The 16,294-nt window shown below is 50.7% G+C and overlaps 1 protein-coding gene across 4 annotated transcripts in view; it reads right to left on the bottom strand.

The window, feature by feature from the left end:
- Positions 1-2,388: 2,388 nt before the first annotated feature.
- Positions 2,389-16,294, bottom strand: part of DGKD (diacylglycerol kinase delta) — a 112,250-nt gene continuing 98,344 nt past the window's right edge. For all 4 annotated transcript variants that reach the window (XM_026491668.4, XM_057305695.1, XM_044380740.3 and 1 more), the window contains 5 exons: positions 16,141-16,233; positions 15,042-15,161; positions 7,232-7,349; positions 5,803-5,933; positions 2,389-4,581 (listed from right to left, as the gene is read on the bottom strand). In XM_026491668.4, coding sequence (XP_026347453.1) covers positions 4,492-4,581; positions 5,803-5,933; positions 7,232-7,349; positions 15,042-15,161; positions 16,141-16,233 — 552 coding nt within the window. In that variant the 3' untranslated portion in view covers positions 2,389-4,491. The remainder of the gene's footprint in view (positions 4,582-5,802; positions 5,934-7,231; positions 7,350-15,041; positions 15,162-16,140; positions 16,234-16,294) is intronic.

The raw sequence follows: 16,294 nt of genomic DNA, 5'->3' as shown, positions 1-16,294 counted from the left end.
TCCACAACCAGCTGTGTCCCCAGGGCTCCCCCTCGGCAGGGGAAGAAAAACTGAGTTGGGGTCAGAAGAAGAAACACCAAAAATCAAAGTTCCACATTTCATAAAGGACTGTGGGACAAAGAGAGGGGGAAGGAGAAGGATGCAGCGTCCAGCTGTGTCTCCGTTTCCTCTCTAACCCCCTCGCCCCCAAGCCACCCTCGGCCATCGTGCAGTGCAGATGCTCGGCTGGGAGCCAGCAGAGCAGCCTTGGTGCCTGTGGCAGAGGCCGGAGTTCAGGAGATGGAGGCCACCTACCCACATGAGAGCACCACCAGGAACACTGCCTGGGGCCGAGGACAGTCCCCAGGTCCCAGACATCAGTCTCCAGGTGCAAGGTGAGCCTCCCAAGCAGCAGGTGAGGGCCACGTTGGCGGACGGAACACTGCCGAGGGACAGCTTGAGGACACCCTTCCTGTCCCCTCAGGGATACATGCCTCCCTCCTTCAAAATACCTAGAAAGCCCCTAAAGGAGGAATGCAGGGCAAGATGTGCGTTGACTGAGGTCCCCCAAGGAGACCTGAAAGAAGAGGGACCCCAGAGCAGAGACAGCCAGTGATGAGCACACTGGCACACAGCCGCGGGGGGAGGGGGGTGGATGGAGTGGGGGCAGGTGTTCGCATTTCCAACCACCTAAGTCCAGGTGGGCTCGGGAAGCCTCACGTGCACTCCTCCAACCCAGCAGGACGGTGACACCCAGAGCTACCTTGGCCGTGGTGGCCCAATCCCCAAGTGACACGTGGAGAGGCTCCAGCCCGAGGAGCTAAAACACACCTGCCCTCGACTGTTCTGGGAACAAAAATTAACTTTGGTTTGAGCCATTACACGTCAAGCAGCTTTGGACGACTTCCGCCGCTAGATCAGACCGAGGTAAACTGCGGAGAGCACACGGGTTTCTCTGGAGGATGACTTAACAAGGAAGCAGCATCGGTTTAGAAAGACCGCTCCCCTTCTGCACACACCGTCTCAGCAAGTCTGGCAATTCACATGACACGCGCACCCTCCCCTCGCCCCCTCGGGGCTGGCGTTTGGCCTCCCCCTGCCCTACACGGTCTCCCGGAAGTCACCTGCCTGCTTTGTGACGCAGCGGAGCCAAGCCCCATGCAGTGCGCCTCGCCAGTCAGGGTGGAGCCCACAGCAGCCCTCCCCAGACCCACCATTCAGACACGGAGGTGTGCCCCTCCCCCACCCCCGGCAAGCCATCCGGAGCCAGGCTTCTGAGCCAGGATGCAGTGTGTGATCGTTCGAACCCGATTTTCTCACCTGTCACATGGGCTGAGCTTGGTGTCAGGCCTGGGACACAGGACAGCACTCAAGGTATGATCTCAGGTACTCACCTGCCCCATGACTCCCACCATTGCCACATGCTAGCTGTGTGACGTGCAACAAGTTGGGAACCTCTCTGAGCCTGTTCCTCACCTGTAAGAGGTAGGATTGTTAGGAGAAATAAAGGAGTTAATACATGCAAAGCACTTAGGCCAGCATCTGGCATAAAACATTGTAAAGATGTTAGCCATCAGTATCATGCATGATTAGTCACCAGCAACATGGCCCCATTCCTTCCACATGGGTTTGTGTGCAATTCTAGACAATGAGACGTGAGGGGAGGTCAGTAGAAGCCAGGGCTTCTGAAAAGGTTCCTTTTATCTTAAAAAGAGACACAGAAGAGACAACCACCTGCTCATATACACCTTACCCTGGACTTGGGTCACATTTGGGTGTGATGCCTGGAGTGGTGGCAGCCATCTTGTAACCATGAGGCTTGATCCTGGATAGCCACACAGGAGGGAGTATACCACCATACAACTGGGGCTCCGATGAGCAAGGAGGGAGGGACAGAGAGCTGCTGGAGAGGCAACCAATGCATTCAAAGCCCATGCTGCCTTTTTTCAGCCTCATTTTCAATTCTGTGATCCCAGTCACCATTCCTCACCCCAGACAACTGGGAGATAACAGAGTGACCTTGAGCTTGGAAAGGCTACTCCCTTGGGATAAAGGTACTATGAGTTAAACAGAGAGATTGGAGAGCTTCTGGTCTGCAGTTTTATAGAAAAGATTTAGGAGGATTAGAATTTTTGCTTACCTCACACACCCTCATATGTTGGTCCAGGCTGCATGTTACAGAGTCTGAACCCTCGGCCCTACCCGGTGCCCTACCTCCTTGCTGAGTTTTTAATTCAACAGACCCAAGAACTCGCACCCTAAGAATCACAGTGGCTCTCCATTCTGTTCTTTAGCCACACCAACTCGCCTTATTTTTAGAGTAACTAAAAAACATTATCCTGAACCCAGTTTGGAAAGATTAAGGCAACTAATATTTTATGTCAAAGTACAAGGAAGGACAACAAGAAATCTGACAATGGAAGATTTTATTTATACACAGAACAACCTATTTACAACCCCAGATTGGGTATGTACACAGCAATACAGGAGGCATTTGCTTCCACGGCGGGCACTGTATAAATTAAGATCATAAATATGAGGGGGAAGCCCCACCCGAGGGCACAAAACCTCTTCTCCAAGACTCCCCAGGACCCTTCCTTCCTCCCTCCACACTGACAGGACTGGGGTCCCGGTGGGACCTTGCCCAGCCGCAGCAGGGACGTCGGGGGCAGGCAGAGTGGCAGCCCTACAGGGGGGGACACGGCCCCCACAGCGGACACAGCGCCGGCCCCACACCGATGCGCTTTCATGCGACACTCACACTCCATTCACCTCTAACTTACTAGAATCAGAAAAATGGTTTTTACGTAAACAGTGTTGTTTTCATCACTGACAACACATTAATTTTAAACACCATGCTTGACCCAACCCTCAGGCTTTCCCGAGAGAGGGCCGGGAGGGCCCGGGGTGGCCCCGCAGCTTCAGCACCAGCTGCCGCCGCCACTCCCACCTTGCCACAGGCGTGCTTGTCCCCGGTCCCTGCCAGAGAGGACAGGGCAGATGCTGTGCCGGTACCGCGGGCCCAGGTCCCCACAGTCTCCTTCCTCAGCCTGTTCTCCCTGGAAAGCCAGTGACTTCTGGTGGCCAGATGTTCCCTCTCTGCCTTCCATGTCCCAAACGGCCGCCTGCTGGCACCAGAACTCGGGCTGGGGAAGGCCACGCACAGCTGCCCAGTCTACCTACAAGGGCACAGCAGAGCGCCCTGCGGAGCACAGGCCTCTTCACCCCAAACCCAGTGCCATCACTCCACCCTTGGGGACAGGAACAGGCTGGGCGCCCAGAAGGCCACCAGCAGGAGCACCCCCAAACCGGAGGCGTGGGCCTGGCTGGGCTCACGAAGGGCCCACCGTGCACACCAGTAAGGAGGGAGGCACAGGGGCCTGCAAAGCGAGTGGCAAGTAGAGGCTGTTCAGTGGTGCGCTTCCCAGGGCCCCCCAAGGGTGAGCAGACGGCACCCACAGCCCTGTTCCCTCCCAAGGACAAGGGGTGAAGCGAACTCCAGGGGTGGGAGGTGGCATGGCCTGTGGATGCTGATGCTCAGCCCCCCCCTTTGGGGCATGGGGCCCTAGCTGGCAACCAGACACTGTTCCCAGGCCCGGGCCCAGGAGAGCTGGAGACATGGGCCAGAACGGCCCAAGACAGCCACCCACCCACATGGTCAGAGACTGTCGGGACACTGGCCCGGGACCAAGCCTGGTCTCCCCCAGAATGGGGAGAGGTGTCTCCCCAGTGCCCAGGAAGCTCTCTCTCTCCCCAACACCGAGCTCATGCAAACACGTCCTCTGTCTGTGGAGAGACAGGAGAGGCTACGGTGTCTCGGGGACACAACGTCCCATGTCAGCAGCTCAAGAGAGGGTACAAACCAGGACGAGGGACCAAAGGCAAATGGAGAGGGGATTTGTCAGCCCAAGATCACAGCCACCCATTTACTTGGCTTAAGGAGGGGCGAGTTTGCCTCCTCTCCAGGTCAAGCGAGAACGGACAGGACTGACAAGGCATCCCTGCCGCTCTCAAGCCAGGAGAGGCAGGATCTTTGTGAAAGATGAAAGACCTCGTCAATAAACGGGACGCCAGCCATGGGCAGCCTCGCAGGGCTGCTGCCGAGAACCAGGGTGGCTGGGCCCAGAACTTCCCAGGGCAGGAGGCTGCCGGCTGGGCCAGTGTCTGCACGCCCGGAAGATGCCACACGGTGCGCAATGACGGGGCTCACAGCAAGGAACCCGCAGAACAAATGCGGGCTGCCCGGGGCCCAGGAGGTCAGGCCCGGCCCGGGTCGCAGGTCAGCAAGAGCGGAGAGGTGGTAGCAGTCCGCCCCACATGATGCCGGGCGGGACAAGGTGCTGTTTCAAAGGTAGCTATGTTGGTGTGTTCGAGACCCCGGAGCAGTCACAGAACAGGCGTCTGCGAGGCTTCCTGTCTGGAGCAAAGGGAGTAGCACCATGAGAAGGGGCAGGCGCTGCGCCTGGCCTCAGTCGCGGGGGGTGCGGGGGACGCAGGCCGACAGGGCCAGAGCTAGGCCTCGGTGGCAGGAGTGCTCCGGCTCAGCTCCTTGATGCCACACAGGATCCTCTTCATGTGGCCCACCTTGGTCACGCCGAGGTCCTGCAACGAGAGGACAGCGTCCTGACGCCAGGAAGGGGGCTGGGCCCCCGCGGGCCTTCCTACCCATCTTTCCGAACACAAATGAGGGGAGAAAGATGAAGACAGTGACACCAGATGGAGATGGAACACGTGTGAACAGTCGTGCGAACACCTGCCACACCTCTCCCGTGAGCCACAGAGGCCCCGCCGTCATGCAGGACAAACAAAGGGCGCTGGCCCGGCGGCGGGTGGATGCAGTGACTCAAGAAAGCTGCTGTCCAGGACGTCCCCGGGGGGCCCCTCACCCTCTCAGGACGCGACTCCGGGAGCCCCGGGCTCAGGCTGGCCCCAGTGAGCTCTGGCCGCGGGCAGCCCACCTGGTGGGCCCGGCTCCAGCCCGCCTGCCTCACGCATGCGCTGCACACACAGACCCCACACGCTCAGGGCCCCTGGCAGCCTGCATCAAGCAAATCAATGCCAGTTTTCCAACAGCATTTGTTCAAGCCTCTGTGTCACGTATTGGGAATTCTCACGATATTTCAGACATTTTTGCTATTAAATCTGTTACCGTCATCTGTGACCAGTGATTAGGACTGAAAGGTCAGATGACAGCAGTTTCTAGCAATTAAGTATTTTTTCATTAAGGTAGGCACATTTCGGGGACGTGATGCTGTTGCACACTTAATAGACTGCAGCATGTTATAAACGTGGCTTTCGTGTGCCCTGGGAAACCAAACAGCTCAGACCCGCTTCCTCACAGGGGTCTGGGACAGAACCTGCAGCATCCCCGCGGGGTGCCTGCATGTCAGCTCCAAAGGGAGAGGGACCCGCGTGTCCTGGGGGCCGTCGTCACACAGAGCTCTGAGGCTGACTCAGCACAGAGCTGTGTCCCCCAACAGAGTTTTTTTAAGTGGGCTCCACCCCCAATGTGGGGCTCGAACCCACAACCCTGAGACCAAGAGTCACACGCTCTACCCACTGAGCCAGCCAAGCGCCTCCCCTCAACAGGATTTTTAAGGTTAAAACAGATCATTTGTCCAATTAGGTTAAAAAAGGCAAGGTTCGCCCCATTACGTCCACTTTGGTGGTCTCTCAGCCACCGCCATGCGTCACCCTGAGCCGTGCACAAGAGAACCATGAGGAGAGCCCTGATGCTGGGACGTGGCCAGGTCAGAGGGAGGGGACAGAGAAGGGAGCACAGGGAAGCCCAGGGCGGGTTCCCAGGAGACGCTGTGGAAGTACCTTGAGGTCCCTCCGCTCCAGGTGCAGGAGCTCGGAGCCCCGGATGTCGTGTCGCGTGAAGATGTCCTTATACTCACAGAGACTGAGGTGCTCCAGCCAGGCAGCAACCTCCTCTGTCCCCCAGAGGTGAACTGTCAGAGACGGAAAAGCACGAATGCAATGAGTGCCCAGAGCCCAGCGCGAGGCAGGTGGCAGCCGGCGCCTGAGACACCCAGCAGCAGACATCCCAAGACGCCCCAGAAGTCAGCACCCAGATGCCCCCAACAGCCGGCACCCCAGACACCCAGCAGCCAGCACTTTAGATGCCCCAGCAGCCAGCTCCCGAGACAACCCAGGAGCCAGCACCTGAGACACCCCCGCAGCCAGCACTCTAGATGCCCCAGCAGCCAGCTCCCCCGATGACCCGGCAGCCAGCTCCCCAAACGCCCCAGCAGCCAGCACCCGAGACGCGCCAGCAGCCGGCTCCCCACACACCCCGGCAGCCAGCACCTGAGACGCCCCAGCAGTGGGGACCCGACACACGCCCCCAGCAGCCGGCACCCGCCATGCAGCCACAGGCGCCGCCCAGAGCCATGCAGAAGGCAGCAGGGAGCCACCGACTCTCAAGGGGAAGGGGCTGTGGTCTGTTCCTGCCAGGTGGGCCATCAGCCTAGACGTTTCCCGTGTCCCAGGAGGACTGGACACCCCCAAGCAAGAGAGAAACACCAATGTGACTGTGCCGCTGAAGCCAGCCTGCCCTCCTCTCTAGAGGGTTCACGTCACTTCTGGTCCACGGCAGGAAGGGAAACAGGCAGAGATCTCATGTAGTCAGAGCCACCGTCATTAAAAGAAACCCAACCGCTGGACAAACATGCGAAGAAGAGAAATCAAAGGGAGTGACCACTACCCACAAATCCAAACCAGGGGCTGCCCAACACCTGAGAGCACCAGAAACAGCCATGCTCAGAGCCCCAGCTTATGGACTCCCCCAAAAATGTCCTCGAGTGCCATTATCTACTGACATCCCTGGCCGCAAGCTCTGGTGGCTTGGGCTCCAGCTCGGGGCCTGGACCCATGAGTCATCAGCCGGGGACCGGGAGCCCCTCACAAGAGACAGGCCCAGTGGGCCCTGCACAAGACCTGAGTGTGAGCTCTGTGTCTCTGAGTGTCCTGTCACCTCTGCTGTCCCCCTCCGCCCTTGCACCCGCAATCCAGGGCAGGTGGGCAGCGTGGTGTCAGTCAGGGAGTGACTCCGGGCAGGAGCGACAACACAGGGCCGGAAGTGCAGGGACAGCTCCCTAGCCACAGATGGACAGCGCGGCGCAGGCTGAGACAGGGGTCGTGGTCGGGGACCACGGGGAAGAGCCGCGAGGCCACGGGAGAAAGCAGAGACCACAAGGGCCCCCACAGCCAGCGCGGACAGCCAGAAGGACAGCAGGAGGGCAGGTACCCGGGGCTCCCAGGCTACTGCGAGCTTCTCTGTTCTTGCTGTTCTTCTCCTTCTTAAACTTCGTCACCAGGCGGAATTTGCCACTGCGGCTGCGTTTGGAAAGCTCCAGCATCACATTCTGTAGGGGAAATGAGAGAAGGGAGTCAGACCCTGATGCAGCCAGGCCTGAGTCACACGTCAGTCCGAGAGGCAGGGCAGCAGGCGGGGAGGGGGCTCGGTCCCTGCTTTACTCTGGTGTCCCCCTTGGTTTCTAGGCTTGCAGGGACTGATCTGTAACACCTTTTAAAGGTGGTTTCACAGTCATCACACAGTGTCTAATCTCACATTCGAGTTCCTTCATTTCATAACGTGTTTCTCATGTGATTAAAAAGCTTCATGAACATTACCTAAATACCAGCACATTCTACAAAGATTACCCAGTAGGTCACAGCCAATCCTCCAGAGGTGCACAGCAGGCTGGGACTAGCAGGATTTGAGTCTTTCTAAACAAAGCTTTTCCAGCACTTCGTGCTCTTTCCTTGGGACCTACTTCCCAAAGCAGCACCGTGGAGGGATGGGGCACTGGGTCCCTGCCGCCGCCACCCCCACAGGGATGCCTACGAAGCAGGCGGAGCTGATGCTGCCCCTTCCCAGCTGGTCCGAGTGTGCTCGCACAGACACTGCGGCCGGGGTCTCTGCGGTCAGAATGCTCTTGCACACACGATACACGTGCCTGGATTTCCGTGTGCACACATACTACCCCTGTATTCATAAATAAAGCAGAATTTCCTGTGTCCCAGGTGCACCTGTCTCTTCCTGCCCCCGAGGGCCTGGACTTCGCCCCAGGGCCCTGTCTACTGACATCCCCACACTGACTCGCATGGTCAGACTTGGCAGCTTTATGACACTTGCAGATCTGAAAGGGACATGTGATCCCGCTGAAAAAAACGCCACAGGGATTTTCACTAGAATCCCACCAAATCTAGAGTGGGGGAAGAGTACGTGTCCTCACATCCGGGAACATGCTCTGTCGTGCCTCCAACCCTCCTGGTGCCCAAGAGTCCCCTTCGTGCATTTCTGATCAGAGGCGTTTCAGGCTTCAGGTTTTCTAATAGAAAAGAGACCTCTCACAATGGTATTCCTAACCAATGACTGCAGTGCTCAAGGAACTTGTTTTTACAATTTCTTAAGTTGGCAAAATTATCAACCATCGATTCTAACAGCTGCTCCATTAAAGACTGTTAGCGCCCAGGCGACCAGGCTCTTCTGTGCTGAGACTGGTGGGCGCCCGCCTCCGTCCCTCAGTGCACCCACAGGAGGGGCGCTCACAGTGACCCGCAGCTGCTCTCCCAAAGGGCCCAAATAGAATCCTATGCCTGACTTTACAATTTCTTTTTTTTTATTTTTCATTTTTTAAGATTTATTTATTTGGCAAAGAGAGAGGCAGCGAGAGAGGGAACACAAGCAGGGGGAGTGGGAGAGGGAGAAGCAGGCTTCCCGCTGAGTGGGGAGCCCGATGCGGGGCTCGATCCCAGAACGCTTGGGACCATGACCTGAGCTGAAGGCAGATGCTTAACGACTAAGCCACCCAGGCGCCACTACAATTTCTTTTTTTTAAAATGCATTATGAGGATTACATTTATTTCTACTTTCATTATTTTTTTTAAAGATTTTATTTATTTATTTGACAGAGTGCATGAGCAGGGGAAAAGGGCAGAGGTAGAGGGAGAAGCAGGCTCCCCGCTGAACAGGGAGCCGGACGTGGGACTCGATCCCAAGACCCTGGGATCATGACCTGAGCCGAAGGCAGACGCTTAACTGATTGAGCCATGCAGGTGCCCCTACTTCTAACTTTTAATACGGGTATTTTCATCCGTTCATAAAATGGGGAAACCAGCATAATGAGCCTGATTATCAACACATGATCTTACTTTGTCTCCCCACCTTTTAAATTAAGCAAATTTCAGACATCAAACTACTCCCTCCTCCCACAAAGACTTCAGTATGCAACCCGACAAGACAGGAATACTCTCTTCTTAAAGCATCTAACCTCAGCACCATCATCACACTGGCACTAGCAAGAATTCGTATGTATCTAATAATATCACATCACCCCACCCATTCCAAAGGTTTATCCTCATAGTTGGTGTGTTTGAATCAGGACCTTCATGAGGGCCACAAGTGACACTCAGCTGCTCTGGCTCTCGGGCTCACCAGCTTTGTCCTTCACTGGCAGAGAAACCAGCTGTCTGTCCTGTAAGCCACTCATCTTCTGACTCTGACGGACTGACAGCTCCCTGGGAGAGGCAGGGCCCCCCACCACCCCCCTCAGGAAGCCACTGATTGGATCCAGATTCCGGCCTTCAGATAGGACAGTGTCACCAGAAGTGCCACAGGCTTGCAACCACCTCCCAACAGGTGAGCCTGCTGTCCTCTTCCCAGGGTAGCGGCTTCTACTGCCACAGGTACCACCACCCATGGATGACCTGCCGGAAATCGAGCACTTCCTCGAGGGGCACAAAATGGCCTTTCAATCCCTCTGCACTTTCCAACCAGAATTCTTTTATAAAAAATTGCTTTCAATTATTTGACTTAAACTTTTGGGGCGCCTGGGTGGCTCAGATGGTTAAGCATCTGCCTTCTTGTCTCAGTTCTCATACAGTAAACAAGCATCTTTTTCAGTCTCCGTAGTGTCCTAATGTTCACATTTTATGCTTGTTGGTGCTGTCACTGTTTAAAATGGCCCCCAAGAGGTGCGCCTGGGTGGCTCAGATGGTTAAGCGTCTGCCTTCGGCCCAGGTCATGATCTCCAGGTCCTGGGATCGAGCCCCATGTCGGGATGCCTGCTCAGCAGGGAGTCTGTTTCTTCCTCTCTGTCTGCCCCTCCCACTGCTTGTGCGCGCTCTCTCTCAAATGAATAAAGAAAATCTTTAAAAAAAAAAAAAAGATTAAATAAAATAAACTGTTTTTATGGAGCTACTGATGATATGGAATTTTGAAATCAGATGTGATCATTTCTAAAAAAAATAACTGTCTGAAAGTTCCAAAGATTTGCTTCACAATATGCGAATATACTTAACACTACTTGAACTGTACACTTAAAAACAACAGATATGGTAAATTTTGTGTGTTTCTTATCACAATTTAAAACACAAACTGGGCCAATGTCCATCTTTTCCTAGCTTTGATGCTGTTTCTTATATATGGAAATTACATATTCCTTTACATTTTTCCTTCAGAGATAATTATTTTTTCAAGTTGTTCTGTGGCTATTCTTTTTTAAATGTCTTTATATTTCAATCTGTATAGTTTAAATTTTTCCTGAAGTTTCAACAGTTTCAGCGAGATTTTAAAATTAGCATTTCTTTGAAAATAGTATAACTTGATTTATTCTCTTATCTATTGTTACATGACCTTTATCACTTCATACTGTCCAAACTTCCCTTGATTATATTTGCCACAGAGTGATTTAATTTCTTGTACTTTATGGTTAAACTCCGAACAATGTAGAATCAGGGGTGCCAACGCCTACCCATGAAGTTGAAAATCCATGTATAACTTCTGACTCCCCAAAGAGCCTTACTAATAACATAAAGAATAAATTAACACATATTTTGTATGTATATCATATACTGTATTCTTACAAAAAAGTAATCTACAGAAAAGAAAATGTTAAGAAAATCCTAAGAGAAAATGCATTTACAGTACTGCACTATATTTATCAGAACAAAACCTGCATGTAAGTGGACCCACGCAGTCAAAACTGTATTGTTCAAGAGTCAACTGTACTTTCAAAGAACTAGCTCACAGATTTGTCAACTTTTTTTTTTTTGCTTTCAAAGAAATAACTGTCCTATTTTTATGTTAGTAGAAATGTGGCACCATGCCCTCCAAGCTTCCCTCTGCCCTCTGTACTTCACCCCCATCTCTCCCCTTGCGTGGGTGAAACCAAGCCAGAGTCCCAGAGCCTGGAGTGCTGAGCTGTGAGGCAGCCAGCAGAGAAGGGGGAGAAGCCAGGAGCCCTGGGAAGCCCAGAAGGCCCCAAGAGCAAGCGTGGTCTTCCTGTCACTCCCGGGACACCTGGCAGCAGTTTCTGGCCTTAGGTTCCATGGGATGAATGCCTGCACTAACACTACCCCAGCCCTTCTCCGCTCTGCCCTGGCTCCAGAGGGTTTCTGGTTTTGCAACTAACCTGCCCCTGGCACCATCTGCACAACTTCGTACCTGTCACCCTGCACCGTCTCACCAGCCCACAACTAGGAACCCTAGAAACCAGGGCCCCTATCAACATGGATTAAAGGATTCACAAGGTCAGATATCCAGGGGGGACTTATGCTGGTTTGTTTCTGCAGTGGCTCTACATTTGGTGGTAATTTGTTTTGAAAATACTTTTAGGCTTAAAGCTTTGGAACCACAAGCCTTGAAACAGAGGCTTTTAGTACTAAGACCTGAAAGTCCCAAACAAACCAAGTTGACTGCGTTCACCCCGCAACCAGGCACCAGGCTGCAAGCCTCCCACTGCAGCAGCTGCTACACTGCCCATGAACTGAGCAAAATCCTAGCCCTCCCCACCTTCAGAGGGAATCTGTGTACAGGAGGAAGCTACCCACCATGGAGGGCATGGGAGCACAGGGCCCGCAGCTGACAGCTGGTACCACTTCTACTTTGAGTTGGTATCTAAGGTTTCCTGTGGCCCAGCATTGTGCTGCTCAAACCACTCCCGAAAAGGAACCAACTTAAATAATGTCCAATCCATAGTGGACTCATACTGTAATGAAATACAGTAAAATAAATTACTAAAGCAATGAAACCAAAAAAGGATAAAGTATATGCCTCAATTTTTTATTATTTTCAACAGTTGAGAAATAAAGTTTTTCTGTTAATTGCTTAGAAGTTTCTAAACTCTTCCTCTCAATTTCTATAATAACAAAGAGTTTTCCACTGTCACTACTGCTTATCTAGAATATGATCCAATTTTGGGGCGCCTGGGTGGCACAGCGGTTAAGCGCCTGCCTTCAGCTCAGGGCGTGATCCCGGCGTTATAGGATCGAGCCCCACATCAGGCTCCTCCGCTATGAGCCTGCTTCTTCCTCTCCCACTCCCCCTGCTTGTGTTCCCTCTCTCGCTGGCTGTCTCTATCTCTGTCAAATAAATAAATAAAATCTTTAAAAAAAAAAAAAAGAATATGATCCAATTTTGAAAGTGTTCCTATGGGCAAGAGGAAAAAAAACATATTCCCTCTTTATAGAGTATAAAATTCTCTCTGTGGAGAAACATGATACACACACACACACATTTTTTCACTTTTCTTTTGTTCATATGCTGTGATACAGTTTATCTCATTATTCATGGACTGAGAGGGATGGTTCACACTACAATTTGGTTTCTGTCACTTTCTCTCATTTCAAGAACTTTTTGCTTTACAGATTTTATGTAAATTAAAATTAAAATTCGGGGGGTAGTCACTAAAAGAATAGATAGCTTGTATTTCCAAACTACTAGAGGGGACAAAGAGAGTTGTGTGACAGACTTACCAATCAAGAAGGAGAAATTAAAAGAAACAAGAAAAGTGGAACACAAAGCACAAAATATGGCAAAATATACAGATAAATATATCAGTAATCACAATGAATATAAATAGACTGAACTCTTCAGTTAAAATGAAGAGTACCCGACTGAATAAAACCTCAATTTGACAATATGCTATTTATAAGCAACACGCCCCAAATAAAGCTTTAAAGTAAAAGTATGAAAATGAAAATACCAAACAAGTAAACCTAAAAAGAATTACTAAAGAATTACTGTCTTCACATAACAATAAAACCTATATGCACCCAATAACATATCCTCAAAACACAGAAAGCAAAAAACCACAACCGTAAATTGAAGTATCTACATTCATGATCAGAGAATTCAATGGTAATTGATAGATCAAAGGGACAAAAATAAATTTTAAGATTATAAAATTACACTTTACTAGTGTAAAACGATCTTTTTATCATTTATTACAATTCTGTTTTTACATTAAAATTTACTTCAGTTTTTGTATGTTTTCTTAAAATTGTTTTAATCTTTCTGTGTTGTAAGTTTTTCGTGGGGATAGGGAGAGAAAACTGGACTCTTGTGATTGGCACATGGTTAGATTTCCTTTTTAACACAATCTTATAATAATTTGCTTTTGAGAGGGGAAGCTACCTCATTTTCTGTTATATGACTTGTATGCTGTTAGCTACACTTTACTACTCCCTTTTTTTTTTTTAGGTTTTTATTTAAATTCCAGTTAGTTAACATATCACGCAATATTGGTTTCAGGAGAATTTAGTGATTCATAACTTATTACATATAACACCCAGTGCTCACCACAACTAGTGCCATCCTTAATACCTATCACCCATCTAGCTCATCCCCTGCCCACCTCCTTCCATCAACCTTCAGTTTGTTCTCTGTAGTTAAGAGTCTGTTATGGTTTGCCTACCTCTCTGTTTTTTTTTAAATCCCTTATTTTCTTTTATCATGTAGATTATATTTTGTTTTTGTTTTCGGAAAACTGATTTGGAAAAACATAAATCTTTTCAATTCTACTAGAAACTACCTTTAAGTTTTTAAGGATAATACTAACTCAGCATTTCCCTAATTACCAAAGTCAAGAACCTTTTCTTTTTTTTTAACCTTCCATCTTAATGTGCTTTCATTCCTCTGTCCATGTCTTCTTCCCAGCCTCCCCACCTCACTGTCCACTTTACAAGCTTTGGTAACTTAATCTGGAAATCCTGAGCTATGTTATTGTTCCATCTATTAAGTATTCTCTATATTATCATTTTAGTAATTTTCTTTTAAATGAAAATTTTATATTTATAGTTACCAATTTAACTAATTTTGATGAGCTTGGCCAGTCCTTTTAAGCCAAAATGTCCTCATATTTTAAGTTACTGAGTTTTGCTATTTCACTGGAAAGCCTCAGAGTCAGTTTTCCATGCAGGGTTTGCACTTGTCAACAAATGCCTGCATTTTCAGAGAATAGGAGAGCCTGCTGTAGCCTTCCTCTGTACTCTCACCTTACTGCTACCAACAGGTTCTAACAAACAACACTGGCGGTAGGGGTACCAGATGTGTGATGTCTAACAGTTCTTTCTCTTGCAAGACTGTAGTACCCTACCCTAGGATGAACTTTTCTCCTGGCCCACTTCTATACTATCCCTGATAGAAAAGACTGTTCTTTTCTAAATCTACTGTTCACCTTTATCAAGATGCTGCCCACAAAACTGACCACCCAACAAGTACCTCTCCTGGGCTCTTCCTGCCTGTTGACCTGCTGCAGGAGGCAACAACATCCCAGGGTGCAATATGCCCAGGCTATAGGGAGTATGGCAAGCTGGAGTCTCTGGCTATAGGAGTATGGCAAGCTGGAGTCTCTAAATACATGCAAAAGAGAAGTGTGACTGAGTGGAACACACCAACTCTGTCCCTGTCAACAACAAACTCAAGAAGCTGCCATTTATCCAACCAATGTGTCTTCACACCAGGGACAAACAGTGAGGCTAGGCTCAGCCTTTTATCGACGTCCTGGCCAGCCCTGCCATTCTGTTCCTGAAGGCTACATGTACCCAGGCATCAATATGCTCAATACTAACTCCCAACTCCTTCCTACCTGCCAGTCTTTTTCCATACCTCCAAGACGTTTTAATACAGAAGTGCTGAGAAGTCCTATCAGGGACTGCAAAATGGACACCATCTTAGCCTCAAAGCTGCACAGATCACAGTGATTACAGGTACTGAAGGGAAAGCCACTGCATCCAGGGGTGCCCAAGCTGAAGCCCTGTGACCCACATACCTCTTCATCACCAGGCTCCATGGGCTGGCACAACCAGGGGGTGTCCGCCAGCTTCCTGAGCTGCTGGTCCATCTCTGTGAGGGCAGCCCCAAGCCGCTCTTTCTGAGGGGGATCCAACTGCTGCTCCAGGCAGGAAGGAAAGAGAGACACAGCTGGTTATTAGCACTAAGGAGCTGGGGCCACAGCAAAGCCCCCATGCAGGCATGCACTCTGTTCCAGGGAAAGCAATCTGTTTCTCGACAGTTCTTATAAAAATTTCTAAGGAAACTAAGTCATACAGCACTGGCTAAAGGTGCCAAATTCAGATCCTCCCCTTCTATGCAGGATCAGGTGAGGCAATCAAAACTCTCCTTTCATAAATACTGGAAAAAACCAAGCTTGTCTGAAAACTGAATTAGCAGCGCTGACACTTCACCTACTTTGGTTTACCTTGGAACTCCTATGTCAGAAAGAGGACAGGACCAGACCACCTGCAGCAGAGTGCAGGAAATGCTATGAGGCAGCAAAGCAGCTGCCATCACATTCAGAAAAGCAGACTACTTTGAAATGAAGACTAGAGGACATGGAAACTAGCCTTTTGGGGTAGTTCTCTAGATGTGTGATCTTCAGCAAGTCACTCTACCTCCTTAACCTCCACGTCCTCATTTTTTAAAACAAGAAGGTTGGCCAGGCCATCCCTCGGGTCTCCCTATTTTAGCTTCTGCAATTCAATGAAACCCAACCTGCATGCTTGCCCGGGGCTGACTCCTCAGCCAGGTTGGAAGGGCTGAGTGAGGAAGGGTGACAGCACAGCGTGTCTGAAAACAGGGCCCGCCTGCCTGGTCACAGGCAGATAGCTCCACGCCTGTGGATATCTAAGGTAGAATTCTGTGGGCAGTGACAAAGGTGGTTCTGTCCACAGGAGTCTAACACGCTAGAGATGATGTGGTTGAGATGTGGTCAGAGGACTGGAGAACCAACCATGTTACAAGATCAGATGACCTCCAAGGCCCCAACACCGAGTCTAGAATTCTTAAAGCCAGGCACTTCAGGTTAAAATCCGCTGCCCTCTGCACCACGGTCACTGCAGGCACAGTGAGAGGCCGGCCCCTCGGCTTACCAGAGCCATCTTCCCAGCCAGCAGCAGTTCTGTCTCACTGCGCAGAGCTTTGATGTTATTCACCATTTCCAGGACAAAGCTGCAGTTCAGCCCCTGAGAGGAACCAGAATGAAACCCATGTAGAAGGCCCAAGGGCTACAGGACTCCAGAGGAG

The sequence above is a fragment of the Ursus arctos genome, unplaced genomic scaffold (assembly GCF_023065955.2).
Source record: "Ursus arctos isolate Adak ecotype North America unplaced genomic scaffold, UrsArc2.0 scaffold_1, whole genome shotgun sequence".
NCBI lineage: Eukaryota > Metazoa > Chordata > Mammalia > Carnivora > Ursidae > Ursus > Ursus arctos.
This window is presented reverse-complemented; position numbering and strand designations above follow the sequence as displayed.